General features: G+C 41.9%; 1 protein-coding gene across 4 annotated transcripts in view; it reads left to right on the top strand.

Moving 5' to 3' along the window:
- NBR1 (NBR1 autophagy cargo receptor) overlaps positions 1 to 15,307 on the top strand; it is a 32,268-nt gene that overhangs the window by 6,268 nt on the left and 10,693 nt on the right. For all 4 annotated transcript variants that reach the window (XM_055319572.1, XM_055319550.1, XM_055319566.1 and 1 more), the window contains exons 3-14: positions 1,993 to 2,055; positions 2,942 to 2,960; positions 4,235 to 4,257; positions 7,479 to 7,670; positions 9,285 to 9,362; positions 9,854 to 10,068; positions 10,560 to 10,727; positions 11,009 to 11,218; positions 13,010 to 13,169; positions 13,264 to 13,554; positions 14,518 to 14,667; positions 15,154 to 15,229. In XM_055319572.1, coding sequence (XP_055175547.1) covers positions 1,993 to 2,055; positions 2,942 to 2,960; positions 4,235 to 4,257; positions 7,479 to 7,670; positions 9,285 to 9,362; positions 9,854 to 10,068; positions 10,560 to 10,727; positions 11,009 to 11,218; positions 13,010 to 13,169; positions 13,264 to 13,554; positions 14,518 to 14,667; positions 15,154 to 15,229 — 1,645 coding nt within the window. The remainder of the gene's footprint in view (positions 1 to 1,992; positions 2,056 to 2,941; positions 2,961 to 4,234; positions 4,258 to 7,478; positions 7,671 to 9,284; positions 9,363 to 9,853; positions 10,069 to 10,559; positions 10,728 to 11,008; positions 11,219 to 13,009; positions 13,170 to 13,263; positions 13,555 to 14,517; positions 14,668 to 15,153; positions 15,230 to 15,307) is intronic.

Raw genomic sequence — 15,307 nt, 5'->3', positions numbered from 1 at the left:
CTTTTTATTTTATTTTATTTTTTAAGACTTTATTTATTTATGAGAGAGAGAGAGAGAGGCAGAGACAACAGGCAGAGGGAGAAGCAGGCTCCATGCAGGGAGCCCAACAAGGGACTCGATCCCCTGTCCCCAGGATCACACCCTGGGCTACAGGCGGCACTAAACCCCTGCGCCACGGGGGCTGCCCAGCTCATCCTTTTTTAAACTATGGATTAGGGGCAGCCCCGGTGGCTCAGCGGTTTAGCGCTGCCTTCAGCCCAGGGCATGATCCTGGAGACCTGGCATGATCCTGGAGACCTGGGATCTAGTCCCACATCAGGCTCCCTGCATGGAGCCTGCTTCTCCCTCTGCCTGTGTCTCTGCCTCTCTCTCTCTCTCTCTGTGCCTCTCATGAATAAATAAGTAAAATCTTTAAAAATAATAATAATAGGGGATCCCTGGGTGGCGCAGCGGTTTGGCACCTGCCTTTGGCCCAGGGCGCGATCCTGGAGACCCGGGATCGAATCCCACGTCGGGCTCCCGGTGCATGGAGCCTGTTTCTCCCTCTGCCCGTGTCTCTGCCTCTCTCTCTCTCTGTGTGTGACTATCATAAATAAATAAAAATTAAAAATAATAATAATAAGGCTATGGATTATCCACAGTATTTTGATGTTGTCATACCATAATTTAACCATTTCTTACTTAAAAATTATTTTTATTTTTTTAATTGAGGTATAACTGCCCTATAACTTTATATAGGTTTCAGGTGTATAGCATAACAATTCTATATTTGTATATTTTCCAAAATGATCATAAGTCTAGTAAACATCTGTCACCACATGTAGTTACCATTTTTTTCTTGTGATGAGAACTTTTAAGATCTACTCTCTCAGCAACTTTCAGCTGTACAGCACAGTATTAACTGTATTCACCATGCTGTACATTACATCCCCAGGACTTACTTATTTTATAACTGAAGTTTGTACCCTTTTGAGACATTTACCTGTTTCACCCACCTCCCACACCCTCTGGTAACCAGCAATGTGTTGTCTGTATCTATAAGTTCATTATTGTTATTTCACTTACTCAGCGCCTTCAAGGTCAAAAGGGTTTTGTTGTTGTTGTTTTGCTTTTGACCACTTGAAGTAGACTATAAGAGAGGTCTCCTTGTCTATATAACCTATGCACTGTTCTGTAGGATAAAGTTGCCAAAGAAACATTAATGAGTCATAATGCACATATTTTTAAATTATAATAGATCCTGCCAGGTGCTTTGCAGAACAATTGTAGCACCTCATAGAAATGTATGACAAGAAGCCCCTGGGTGGCTCAGTTCATTGAGAGTCTGCCTTCAGCTCAGGTCATGATCCCAGGGTCCTGGGATCAAGCCCTGCATCTGGGCTCACTGCTCTTGCAGGGAGTCTGCTTCTCCCTCTCCCTCTGCTCCTCCCCCTGCTCATGCTGGTCACTCACTCTCATAAATAAATAAATGAATGACTAAATAAATAAAATCTTTAAAATAAAATAAAATAAAATCTTTAATTAAAGAAGAGAAAAATTATGACAATGCCCTGAATATTTGACAACATTGGATGTTATGGCTTTAAAATTTCTTTACCATTCTGTTAAGATGGCATCTCATTGTTTAAATTTGCATTTTTCTACCTACCGTAAAGGTTGTTGAATGTCTTTTCATATATTTGTTTCTGATTTCTCTTGTATGAAATCTCTATACATTTTTGCCCACTTTACCTGGGTTGTTAATCTTAACGATTAGCAGTTTTGCAGATGGTCTTTGTGTATTATGGATAATGGGCCTTTGTTATGAGTTGTAAATATTTCTCCTCATCTGTTCTTTGTCTTTTGACTTTGTACATAGTTTTCTTCTTTTATGCCATTTAAATGTTTAATTTTTATGTAATAGGCCCATCTTTTCTTTTATGACTTCTGAGTTTCTGTTATAACCTGCCTTTTTGATATCTTGATCATATAGGATGTACATTTCATTTGCAGGTAAAAGTTTCATTTGATCTGACCACTATTCAAATAAAATACCTGGATGAGGAAAATGAAGAGGTAAAGTATATGATGATACCCATGGCTAGTTATCCTGAATAAGGATCTTATTTCTCAAGAGTGACGGTAGAGATCCTGGAGACCCAGGATCGAATCCCACATCGGGCTCCCGGTGCATGGAGCCTGCTTCTCCCTCTGCCTGTGTCTCTGCCTCTCTCTCTCTCTCTCTCTCTCTCTCTCTCTCTGTGTGTGTGTAACTATCATAAATAAATTAAAAAAAAAAAAAGAGTGACGGCAGATCGAAGAGTTCAGACTAGTGTTTTTCTTGTTTGTGTGGTACTTTAAATGTACTTGATAATTGATGTTCCAAGCTGACTGTGGCATGTGAAATGGAGTTGAGAAATAAGCAACATTGAAGAAGGAAATTTGAGAGATAACTCTTAAAACTATATAGTGATATGGTTCAAATATATCACAAGCTGTCATTTAGCTTATAACAAAAATAATGGCAAACCTTTATTGAGTGGTTACAGCATGTCAGGCTAGTAATAATACTATGTATTAGGTATTATGTTATTAGCTGTCTTTTGTTATTAGCTGTTATTAGCTTTCTTTGAGGAAACTGAGGCCCAGAGAGGCTAAGTAACTTGCCCAGAAGCGCAAAAGCTTGGAAATAGCAGAGTGGGGGTTCATTCCATACCTTCTGGCTCCAGAGCCCAAGCTCTTATTTGCTGTATTATGCTGCCCTTAATATACCTGAAATAAAAGGCGGATACAGTACTTAAGCAAAAAAAGTCCTCAATTATCATTCACAGATAGTTCATGATTCTAGAAAAGCTGAACCCCAATCTGAGATTCTACACCTTATCTGTGAGGATGGTCCTAGTAATAAAAATGGTCAATTATCAGAAAGTTTATAATGCACTGTTGTTTTGTCATTTTACAGGTATCCATCAACAGTCAAGGTGAGTTCCTGAGAAGGCTGCTCAGCTTTATTTATAAGCCATAGTCTGTTCATGAGCATACACATTTCCATTTACCCTCAGATCTTGCTGCAATATTTATTTTAGAGTGGAATTTACTATACAGTAAATGGACATTGCACTCACTCAGCCATGGGCATTAGTTACATCACAGATTTTTATTTTATATATAGATTAGTGCCTTTGATGGGAACCTAAGGACAGCTTTAATGGAAGATTCTCTTATATTAAGATGCTAATCTTCTGAAAATATGCCTCCCAGTTCAACATATACAACTCCATTTCTGGTGTTGCCTGTGTCCCTGACTTCGTATATATGTTAATGTCAACTTATGAACATACAAAGTGGTATTCTAGAACTTTTTTATAAAATGGTTGTCAGAGCTTGGAGCACCTTTTCCCATAAGAACAATATTCTATTTGAAGGTTAGGTTCCCAGGCTAGCCCCTCAAAAGCTTATTTTAACCAGCTTTAATGACAGTTTTATATATATATATATATATATATATATATATATATATATATATATATTTTTATTGCACTTTGCTTTATTATGCTTTAAGATCCTCCTTTAAAAAAAATTTTTTTGAAGGTTTCTGGCAACCCTGCATCACTTTTTCCAACAGCATTTGCTCACTCTGTCACATTTTGGCAATTTTCACAATATTTCATATTTTTTCGTTATTATATATATTATGGTCTGTGATCAGTAATTATGACTTGTTAAAAGCTCAGATGATAGCATTTTTTAGCAACAAAGTTTTTTTAAATTAAGGTACGTATCTTTTTTTAGACTTAATGCTATTACACACTTAATAGATTTCAGGTAATATAAGCATAATTTTTATGTGCCCTGGGAAACGAAAAAATTCATTTTACTTTTTTGCAATACTCGCTTTATTGCGGTGGTCTAGAATCAAACTTACATATGTTTGAGGTCTGTCTATATTAATTCTACCTATGAACTCCCTTGTGTCCTGAGCTTCATTCACTAAACATAGTGCAAGGCAGCTGGATTGAAGTTTCATAGCTGGAAGGCTCCAATAGCAGAGAGGGAAGGGACTTAAGAGGGAGAACTAATCTACAAGTAGTTTCTATTTGCAATGGGATGGGAAGGGAGTTTGTCAGCAAAAAGGTAGTAGTTGTTCATGTATAAGGATTATAAGCAAAATATTCTTAAAAGTAAGGGTTGGCTGTACTTACAATCTTTTGGGCTGGTGAAGAAATATCACAATCTATATTCTTTGTCTTTTTAGGAGAGTATGAGGAAGCACTTAAGGTAATGGTCATTTCATCTTACTTTCAAATAATTTTAAAAATATTTATTGACTAAAACTTGAACCTGAATTCCATTAGCCATGGGGAGAAACTAATGAAATACAGCAAAATGGATTTTTAGAGAGATTGTGAGTGTAGGGCATACCACTCAGTAAAAGGAAACCCCTGATGTAAAGGTTCTTTCTAGTTACTGTTCTCTGTCATTTCTGGTCTTAGCCTCACCATCATAGCATTTAAAAATACAAAGGACACCTGGGTGCTTAGTCATTTGGGTGTCTGAATTGTGGGTTCCAGCCCCACACTGGACTCCACACTGGGTGTGGAGCCTGCTTAAAAAAAAAAAAAAGTTAAAAAATAAAAATAACTGTGAAATGATGCTTTCTGGTTCATATTTTTCATCTTCTTTCTTTAAAGTTTCATTATCTTTATGAACTTCTAGTCCTTGACTCAACTCTTTTTTTTTTTTTTTTTCAACTCTTTTCTGTAATCACTTTTGGTTTAGGGAGGGAAAAAAAAAATTTTTTTTTAAAGTAGCCTCCACGCCCATTGTGGAGCCCAAAGTGAGGCTTGAATTCACAAACCTGAGATCAAGATCTGAGCTGAGATCAAAAGTTGGTCAAATCCTGGGACACCTGGGTGGCTCAGCAGTTGAGTGTCTGCCTTTGACTTAGGGCATGACCTCAGATGCCTAGAATCGAGTCCCACATTGGACTTCCTGCATGGAGCCTGCTTCTCCCTCTGCCTAGGTTTCTGCCTCTCTCTCTGTGTTTCTCATGAATGAATGAATGAATGAATGAATGAATGAATAAATAAATAAATAAATAAATAAATAAATAAATAAATAAATATCTTAAAAAAAAAAAGTCGAATGCGTAACTGAGCCACCTAGGTGCCCCAAGGCAAGATACTTCTTTAATTGGGAGTTGAATTTACTCTTTTTGTTGCCGGGTCAAGATTGCCATTGTGGGTGCCACTTGATTCAACAGTTTAACCAGTCTTGTTTTTTTACTAAGAAATCCTTATTTACCAGCTAGTCTCTTCATTTTGGACATTCAGGCCCTTCCTTGGTTTCTCTTAGTTGAGATATTCATCTCTTAGTAATCTCATGCTTCACAGTTTCCTTCTTCCCCAGTTTCCATGTGGTCTTCCTATTTCCTCTTTGGTTGTTTTTTGTTTTGTTTTGGGTTTTTTTGTTTGTTTGTTTTTGTTTGTTTTTTTGAGAGAGAGCACATGGCTGCCAGGGGCTGGGGCAGAGGGAGAATCTTAAGCAGGTTCCTCCCCCCCAGTGCAGAGCCCAACTTGGGGCTTGATCTCAAGACCGCAAAATCAGGAGTTGGCTGCTAACCCAGCTGGACCACCCAGGCACCCCATCTCTTCTTTGCTTTTAAGCTGTTGTAACATGCTGTCCCCCACACACTTTCACCCTTGTCCTACTCCTCGCTTTTCTCTTTCTCTATTCTCAGAAGCTACAGTAGTTTCACTAAAAAAAAGTCTTCTACAGGTTTCCTCTCTTTCCCATAATCACTGTTTGCCTGTTTAGTCAGTAACCTCAGACCCCAGGGGGTGCCTAGGTGGCTCAGTCTGCCTTATGCTCAGATCCTGATCTCAGGGTGCTGGGATCCAGCCCTGCTGCGCACAGAGAGCCTGCTGGTCACTCTCCCTCTGCTCCTCCCTCCACCACCCTATTCACATGCATGCATGCATGCAGCTCGCTCACTCTAAAAAAAAAAAAAAAAAAAATCTCAGACCTCTGGAACCTGGATGTTATATAAGCCTCCCTGTCTCAGGAAGCAAGACTTTTGGGGATCCCTGGGTGGCTCAGCGGTTTAGCGCCTGCCTTTGACCCAGGGCACAATCCTGGAGTCCCGGGATCGAGTCCCACGTTGGGCTCCCTGCATGGAGCCTGCTTCTCCCTCTGCCTGTGTCTCTGCCTCTCTCTATCTCTCTCATGAATAAATAAATAAATAAATAAATCTTTAAAAAAAAAAAAGGAAGCAAGACTTTTTATAGACATTTTTACATAGTATTTGCTATATGATACTTAAGATCCCATGTTTATATGTTGACACATTTCATTGTAGTGATTTCTTGAGCAATTTTTTTCCACAGGTGTACCATACAGTTTACTATCAGCTTCTTGGCTTATGGTCTAGAATAAGGGTTGGCAAACTAGCCAGTGGGCCAGCCATATGCTTTTATAAATAAAGTTTCAGTGGAACCCAGCCATGCCGACTACATACTGTCTGTGGCTGCTTTTGTGCAGACTTGAGCAGAGACCATATGGCCTGCAAGCCTAAAATATTTACGTGACCCTTTAAGAAAATTTGCTGATCCCCATCTTAAAATAATACCTTTCAAACTTTTTGGGCATAGAATGCTATTTTTAAATGGAAGCTTAAAAGCCTGATGTGTAAAAATAGATAAAAGAACAGTTCTCCTTATCACTGGATTACAAAGGGGGAGAGCTAAAACTGATAGACTTGACCCCTAATCTCTTTTTGGACACTGGAGAACCTTCATGGAACCTCAAATGTTCCTTGAAGTAGAGTTTTCAAAATAGGATTTTTAAGAAGATGCTCTTTCAAAAGAGGTAACCACTCAACCATGCTTCCCAAAATACTATTAGAAAAATAAATGCTTAGTTATAGGATATAACTTTAAGTTTCTTGGGTTCTGGTAGTCTAGGATTGATTTTTTTTAAAAGTTGGAATTCAAATCCCTAAGTGCTGTCCTACATAAAAACCAGTTTAGGGATCCCTGGGTGGTGCAGCGGTTTGGCGCCTCCCTTTGGCCCAGGGCGCGATCCTGGAGACCCGGGATCGAATCCCACATCGGGCTCCCGGTGCATGGAGCCTGCTTCTCCCTCTGCCTGTGTCTCTGCCTCTCTCTCTTTCTCTCTCTGTGACTATCATAAATAAATAAAAATTAAAAAAAAAAAAACCAGTTTAACAGAAAAGTATTAACCTAGTCAGTGAGAATATCTCACATAATAAAGTGCTATCCTAAATCTACTTTTGTGTTTTTGATAATAAAACCATTCCTAGTTAACATTTTGGTAAAAAACAGTGGGCTATTACATATTATATACCATGTGATTTAATAAAGGTGAATCCTGATATTTTCAGCATAATTCACCATACCTGTTCTGTTTAAATGTCTTTGAGATTTCATTTGGGAAAGAAGAATCACACAATGTTTTTATTTCATACCATATGCTTTCAGATGGCAGTTAAGCAGGGAAACCAACTGCAGATGCAAGTCCATGAAGGCTCCCGTGTTGATGAAGCCCCGCCACCAGCTGTACCAGAAAAACGGCCAGTCCTGAGGGCAGGGAAGAAGCCACTTGCACATTATTCGTCACTAGTGAAGGTCTTAGGATCAGACATGAAGACCCCAGAGGAGCCTGCAGCACAGGTATGAAGGGAATAGGACCTGTCTCTACAGTTTTTCTAGCCTTCTGTCTCATTGTCTCCGGTATAACATTTGAATTGTCCATTAAAGATTTGGGAATTATTGTTACCATCTCTGCCTGACTTTTTTTTTTCTTTTTTAAGATTTTATGTATTTATTCATGAGAGACCACATAGAGGCAGAGACACAGAGACACAGGCAGAGGGAGGAGGCCCCATGCAGGGAACCAGATGCAGGACTTGATCCCAGGATCCCAGGATCATTCCCTGAGCCAAAACAGATGCTCGACCGCTGAGCCACCCAGGCATCCCTTTTTTATTTTTTTAAATTTATTTATTTATTAATGATAGAGTCAGAGACATAGGCAGAGGGAGAAGCAGAGCCTAGTGAGAGACTCCGTCCCAGGACTCAGGGATCATGCCCTGAGCCAAAGGCAGATGCTAAACCACTGAGCCACCCAGGCATCCCTTAATTTTATTTATTTATTTATTTGAGGGGTAGAATAGAGAGCACAAGTGGGGAGGGCCGGAGAGAGGGGCAGAGGGAGAAGCAGACTTCTTGCTGAGCAGGGAGCCCAATATAGGGCTTGGTCTCAGAACCTCAAGATCATGTCCTGAGCCAAAGGCAGATGCCCCTCTGCCTATTTGAAACTGGTAACTGGGGATGCCTGGGTGACTCAGTCAGTTGGGCATCTGCCTTCAGCTCAGGACCCTGGGATTAAGCCCCAAGTTGGGCTCCTTGCTCAGTGTGGAGCCTGCTTCTCCCTCTGCCTGCCACTCCCCATTGCTTGTGTTCTCTCTCTTTCTCTGTATCTCTGACAAATGAATGAAAAAAAAGCCTTTAAAAAAGAAAAGAAGGGCAGCCCCCGTGGTGCCATGGTTTAGCGCCGCCTGCAGCTTGGGGTGTGATCCTGGAGACCTGGGATGGAGTCCCATGTCTGGCTCCCTGCATGGAGCCTGCTTCTCCCTCTGCCTGTGTCTCTGCCTGCCTCTTTCTCTCTCTCTCTCTCTCTCTCTCTCTCTCTATGAATAAATAAAATCTTTTAAAAAAATAAAAATAAATTAAATAAAAAAGAAAAGAAACTTAACTGGTTACTTCTGGAGAGAGGGCAATAGGATGATAAACTTTATTTTCCTTGTATGCTTCTTCATACTTTTAAAAAATATTTTATTTATTTTCTTTATTTGAGTGAGAGAGCACAAGTTGGGGGGAGGGAGAGGGAGAAGTAGGCTTCCCACTGAGCAGAGAGCCCCACATGGGGCTTGATCCCAGGTCTCTGGGATCATGGACCTGAGCTGAAGGCAGACAATCACTGAGCCAACCAGGCATCCTTTATTAGGTTTTTTTGGCCATACGATTATATTATTTGACAAAAAAGAAACCTCAAAGTACTACATTTCAGGAAATTTTTTTTTTCAGGAAAATTATTTTAAATAGGGTGCCTGGCTGGCTCAGTTGGTAGAATATGCGACTCTTGATCTCAGGGTTGTGAGGTCGAACCCCACATTGGGTATAGAGATTACTTAAAAAAAATTTAAAATCTTTTTAAAAAAATAGTTATTTCAAACAGAAGAAAAAAATATTTTCTCTAAGATCTTGGGTTGTGTTTCCTTGCAGCAGTTTCCACTTGCTTCCCGTGACACAGACCAGCCTCAGGACAAGCCCCCAGACTGGTTCACAAGCTACCTGGAGACAGTGAGTGTTCTCTCTGGAGTAGGCTTTAGCAGCTGTGTTGGCACAGGTGAAGTGTGGAAGAAATAGAAAGCTCAACCCACACGGCTGCTGCCTCTGGGGCAGATGAATGAAGAGTATAGCTAATCATTTCTAAACTAGAGTAAATCTAGTCCAGAAAGCTCCTAACTTCTATAGGGATGTATCAGAAAAAGAGGGAGCCTTATTCTAAGGATGTAAGGGAAAGGAACAAATCTCTGTGCTTAGGTTAGAAGGAAGAAAGAGGTTAGAAACCTACTCATCACAACAATCATTTTTTTTGGTATCCTCAGTGTACCCATGGAAAGAATAGAACTTCTTTTGTTACATTTCTGTCCATGTGTTCAGTAGTTAGTAGCAGTTTATGATGTTCTTACACCAGAGATGGTGAGGTGTCTGGTCTATTTGATATCTTCAGACGTTTTTCCAATGTTGGAACTGAGGTTTTTTTCCCGTTAATCTGCTCTGTATTCTAGTTCCGAGAACAAGTAGTTAAAGAAACGGTTGAGAAACTTGAACAGAAATTACGTGAGAAGCTTGTCCTCCAGAACCCGTCCTTGGGTTCCTGTCCATCAGAAGTCTCAATGCCCATTTCAGAGGAAACGCTGTTTTTGCCAGAAAACCAGTTCAACTGGCATATTGCTTGCAACAGCTGCCAAAGGAGGATCATTGGTGTGCGCTACCAGTGCAGGTGAGCACTCACTTTGGAATGCATACATGTTAGAAGACCTCTGAACAGGCCTTCCTGGCATCTGGAGAGGTAGCAGAAAATTGGGCATACTCTGTCTCTGGATATCACACATAGATACCTGCTCTGGATTAGAAATAAGCTGTTTGTCACCCACAAAAAAATACTATACAAAGGGTAACTATTCAGATTGTTGTTGTATTCACATATGCATTTGAACTAACAGAACCAGACAAAGTTCCCCAAGGCAAAATTACATCATCAGGGATTATCACCCTGTTATTCCAAATGCTTTCATATTTTGCTTCCTCCCATAGATTGTCCTTTGAAACAGATACATGTTAAGTGCTGTTACTTTCATTTTATTAATAAGGAAACTTGAGATAGAGCATGGCCAGGTGACATGCTCAGGTTACCACACCCAGCTGGTAATACAGCCAGTATGGAAGTCTGGTCTCCTGTCTCACCAGGACTTGTCATGCTTTTCCCCACAGCCTGTGCCCATCCTATAATATCTGTGAAGATTGTGAATCGGGGCCATATACCCATGACTCCAACCACATCCTGCTGAAGTTGCGGAGACCTGTGATGGGTTCTTCTGAAGCGTTCTCTCACCCAAGGTTCCCTGGCCCTCGTCTTCCCGCTGCTCTGGAACAAGCCAGGTAAAAACATAAGTACACAGGAGGCTTGTTCTCTGATGGGTGTCTCCGTTGTGGTGATGGGGCAGGGATCAAATTGCAGACAGTCTCCTTAGTTCCTGTGCATTTCTAGTTATGTGTGATAATGGGGACAATGAGCTGAAGCTAATGAGACAGAAACGAGAACTGTAGAAGTTAAGCTAGAAGCTGGCACTGATGGAGGCTACCAGTGGCTCAAAATAGCTTCAATATTTGTGAGGTTTTGGGTTTTTTTTTTTTTAAGACTTTTTATTGTTACCTCACAGGCTCCAGAAACAGGTCGACAAGAATTTTCTTAAAGCAGAAAAGCAAAGGTTGCGAGCTGAGAAGAAACAGCGAAAGGCAGAGGTCAAAGAACTCAAAAAACAGCTTAAGCTCCACAGGAAGATTCATCTGTGGAGTTCCATCCATGGACTCCAGAGCCCCAGGTCCCCTCTAGGCCGATCCGAGAGCCTGCTGCAGTCAAACACCCTGATGTAAGCCCAAGGGAGGGGCACCTAGGCTGGAGGTCCAGCCTTCCGAAACCAGAACTTCAATCAGGTTTTCTCTTATTTATCTGCAGCCCCTAACACCCAGACTCAAACTTCCCATTCTTGGGGTGCCTGAGTGGCTCAGTCAGTTAAGCATCGACTTAGCTCAGGTCAAGATCTCAGAGTCTTGACATCGAGCCCCTTATCAGGCTCCTGCTTCATGGGAAGTCTGCTGAAGTTTCTCTTTCCCTCTCCGTGTACTCACTAGTGTGTGTACACATGCTTGCTCACGCACTCTCAGATAAATCTTAAAAAAAAAGGAAAGAATTAAAACTTCCCATTCTCTGATCTAGCATTCTAAAGGGTGGTTTGATAGTCATTGTTGACACTTAGAGCAGCCAATGAGGTTCCATACTGGTTGATATGACCTTTCTTCACTGGAGGCAGTTGGGATTTGAAGAGCCTGGCTCTCCAGTTCTCTTATTTATGGACCATTACTCTTACCAAAGTTTTTTCAGTTCAGGAGTGAGATTTGTCTTTTTATTTTTTTTAAGATTTTATTTTTAATTGTGGTTTGTTTTTGTTTTTTGTTTTGTTTTGTTTTAAGATTTTATTTGACAGAGAGTGAGCTGAAGCAGGGGGAGTGGCAGGCAGAGAGAGAAGGAGAAACAGCCTTCCCACGGAGCAGGAAACCCGATGTGAGGCTTGATCCCAGGACCCTGGGATCATGATCTGAGCCAATGGCAGGTGCTTAACTGACTAAGCCACCCAATCGCCCCTAAGATTTTATTTTTAACTAATCTTTATAACCAACATGGGGCTCAAATTTAAAACCCAGAAATCAAGAGCTGCATGCTCTACTGACTGAGCCAGCCAGGTACCCAAATCTGTCTTCTTCTTTATTTTTATTTATTTATTAAGATTATTTGGGCAGCCCCAGTGGCTCAGCGGTTTAGCACTGCCTTTGGCCTGGGGTATGATTCCAGAGACCCGGGATCGAGTCTCACACCGGGCTCCCTGCATGGAGCCTGCTTCTCCCTCTGCCTGTGTCTCTGCCTCTCTCTTTCTGTGTCTGTCATGAATAAATAAATAAACTCTTTAAAAAAAAAAAAAGATTATTTATGGAGTATCTGAGTGGCCAATCAGTTAAGCATCTGACTTCAGCTCAGGTCATGATCTCAGGGTCCTGGGATTGAGCCCTGTGTTGAGCTCTGTGCTCAGTGGGGAGTCTGCTTCTTCCTCTCCATCTATCCCTTCCTCCTCTGCTTGTTGTGCACACACGAGTGTTCTCTCTCTCAAATAAAAAAAAGGGGGGGGGGTGTTTAAGGATTCTATTTATTTATTCTTGAGAGACACACAGAGAGGCAGAGACAGGCAGAGGGAGAAGCACACTCCATTCTGGGAACCCAATGTGAGACTCAATCCCGGGTCTCCAGGATCACACCCTGGGCTGAAGACGGTGCTAAACCACTGATCCACCAGGGATGCCAAAAAAAAAAAAAAAAAAAAGATTTATTTGAGAGAGAGAGCGTGTGTGCGTATGTGGGGAATTATATTAGTAGTATTTTTATAAGGTTTTATTTTTAAGTAATCCGTACCCCCAGTGTCAGGCTCAAACCTATAACTCCTAGATCAAGAGTCTACTCTACTGACTGAGCTAGCCAGGCACCCCCTATTAGTATTATTTTTAGGCAAATGCATTAGTACATCAAGAGTTACTCAGACTCTTGAGCCACAGGGTTAAATATTCAGAAGCCATTATACCCAACACAAGTGACTACCTGAATTTCTGTTCAGGCTCCCTTTGCAGCCCTGTGCCCCAGTTATGCCAACCCTCAGTGCAGCATTTGTGGATGAGAATTTGCCCGATGGGACTCATCTTCAGCCAGGAACCAAGTTTATCAAGCACTGGAGGATGAAAAATACAGGAAATGTCAAGTGGAGTGGAGACACAAAGGTAATTTTTTTCCCCCACAGAATAAAGATGAGGTAATTTGAAGTGGCAGTGCTCAGCTGACAAGCTGTTTTTTTCTTGTCCCTGTTCTTTTCAGCTCAAGTTCATGTGGGGAAACTTAACCTTGGCTTCTACAGAAAAGAAAGATGTTTTGGTTCCATGCCTAAAGGCCGGCCATGTAGGGGTGGTGTCTGTGGAGTTCATTGCCCCAGCTTTGGAGGGAACATATACTTCCCATTGGCGTCTTTCTCACAAAGGCCAGCAGTTTGGACCTCGGGTCTGGTGCAGTATCATAGTGGATCCTTTCCCCTCCACAGAGAGCCCTGAGAACATTGAAAAGGGCATGGTTCACTCAAGCAAAGCCGATGAGCTCTCCTGCCAGCAAGAGGTGAGCATTGGTAGGGGCGACTAAAGCTACAACAGCCCTCTCACAGCTGGTCGTTCCTCCAGAAATCAGGAAAAGGGTAGCTCCTCCCCCTAACACCAGTATGCTTACTTATATTGGGCCCATTCCTTGGGCTTTGTTTGCGGGTCCTTAGGATCTTGGTACAGCTGTCCCTTGGTGCCTTTGCATCCCTTCATAGTGATGTTTTGGCCAGCCTCTGCTGCATGAGGGAAGACAGGGCTGTTGAACAGCTGGACTGGTGGCTTTTTTTTTTTTTATTCATGAGAGAGACAGAGAGAGAGAGAGGCAGAGACACAGGCAGAGGGAGAAGCAGGCTCCACGCAGAGAGCCTGATGTGGCACTCGATCCAGGGTCTCCAGGATCACGCCCTGGGCTGCAGGCAGTGCTAAACCGCTGCGCCACCAGGGCTGCCCTGGACTGATGGCTTTGCTCCTTAACACTCATCTCTCCTGAACATCCCATGCATATGTTCCCTAAATACTAATGAAATCTTGCTCTTGTTTTTAGTTACTGTAGTTTGTTTAAGCAACTTCTCTTTATTAGGGGGTAGTATTTTTTTTCTTCCCCCCTCACCTACCCTCACTTGCAAAAATTTATTTTGCAACTTTTCTCTAAATCTAAAATGATCTCGGGGATCCCTGGGTGGCGCAGCGGTTTAGCGCCTGCCTTTGGCCTGGGGCTCAATCCTGGAGACCCGGGATCGGGTCCCGCGTCGGGCTCCCGGTGCATGGAGCCTGCTTCTCCCTCGCCCTGTGTCTCTGCCTCTCTCTCTCTGCGTGACTATCATAAATAAATAAAATTAAAAAAAATCTAAAATGATCTCAAAATAAATTTTTAAAAATGTAGAGGTGCCATAGTGTTTTGGTTTTTAGGGAGGCAACTGTACACTTACCTTCTGAGTTCAGTTGAGAGCCTAAAATTTGTCCTAACGGTTTGTCTGTACAGGAAGCTTTTCTTCTGGCTAAAGAAGAAATTCAGCTTGATGAAGTGACTGAGCAGACCAAAGAGACAGGAACCTGCATCCCACAGAAGACAAAAAATGTGGCCAGCGAGAGAGAGCTCTACATCCCATCTGTGGACCTTCTGACTGCCCAGGTAGAAGATTGAACACTTTGGGGGGCAAGGGACAAAAGGTTATGGAAAAAGAGTCCTTACCCTCTTGAGGAGAAGGTGGTAAAGCCACAGGGCAGTGTCCCACAAGTTAGAGATTGGCCCACTTCGATCATATGCCTCGAATGGCAAGGGGATCACCTGTGGAAGCAAGCCTCTTAACTAAATGTTTCTTCTCTGAATCAGGAACTCCGTCTTGGGCTTCCCCACAGCTTCCCTTTAGTTGCCTCTGCATTTCTGCTTTTTGAGTTCACTTTGACCCCCACTGCATTTTCTCTCTTTCCTGCCCCTTGGGTATTTGAACGTCTCGTCCCCATCCCACTTTTCTTGATTTCCCTTGACTGAGGTGAGGCATGAATTTGAACAGAGTCCAGGAAAGTGTGGAGCTAAGTAACTTACAAGTCCCCTCAAGACAAAACCTGGCTCAAGCATCCACTGCAGGTAGCCTAACATTGCCCTTTTTGTCCTTAGGACCTGTTGTCCTTTGAGCTGTTGGATATAAACATTGTCCAAGAGTTGGAAAGAGTGCCCCACAATACTCCCGTGGGTAAGAATGTCATTCAACCCATGTTGTTTATTTTATTAACAGACACAAAAGTGCTACAGCCTAAACTCTAGTAGTGAA

This window comes from Nyctereutes procyonoides, unplaced genomic scaffold, assembly GCF_905146905.1.
Source record: "Nyctereutes procyonoides isolate TBG_1078 unplaced genomic scaffold, NYPRO_anot_genome, whole genome shotgun sequence".
Lineage (NCBI taxonomy): Eukaryota > Metazoa > Chordata > Mammalia > Carnivora > Canidae > Nyctereutes > Nyctereutes procyonoides.
The sequence above is the reverse complement of the archived record's forward strand: the minus strand, read 5'-3'. Positions and strand labels throughout refer to the sequence as shown.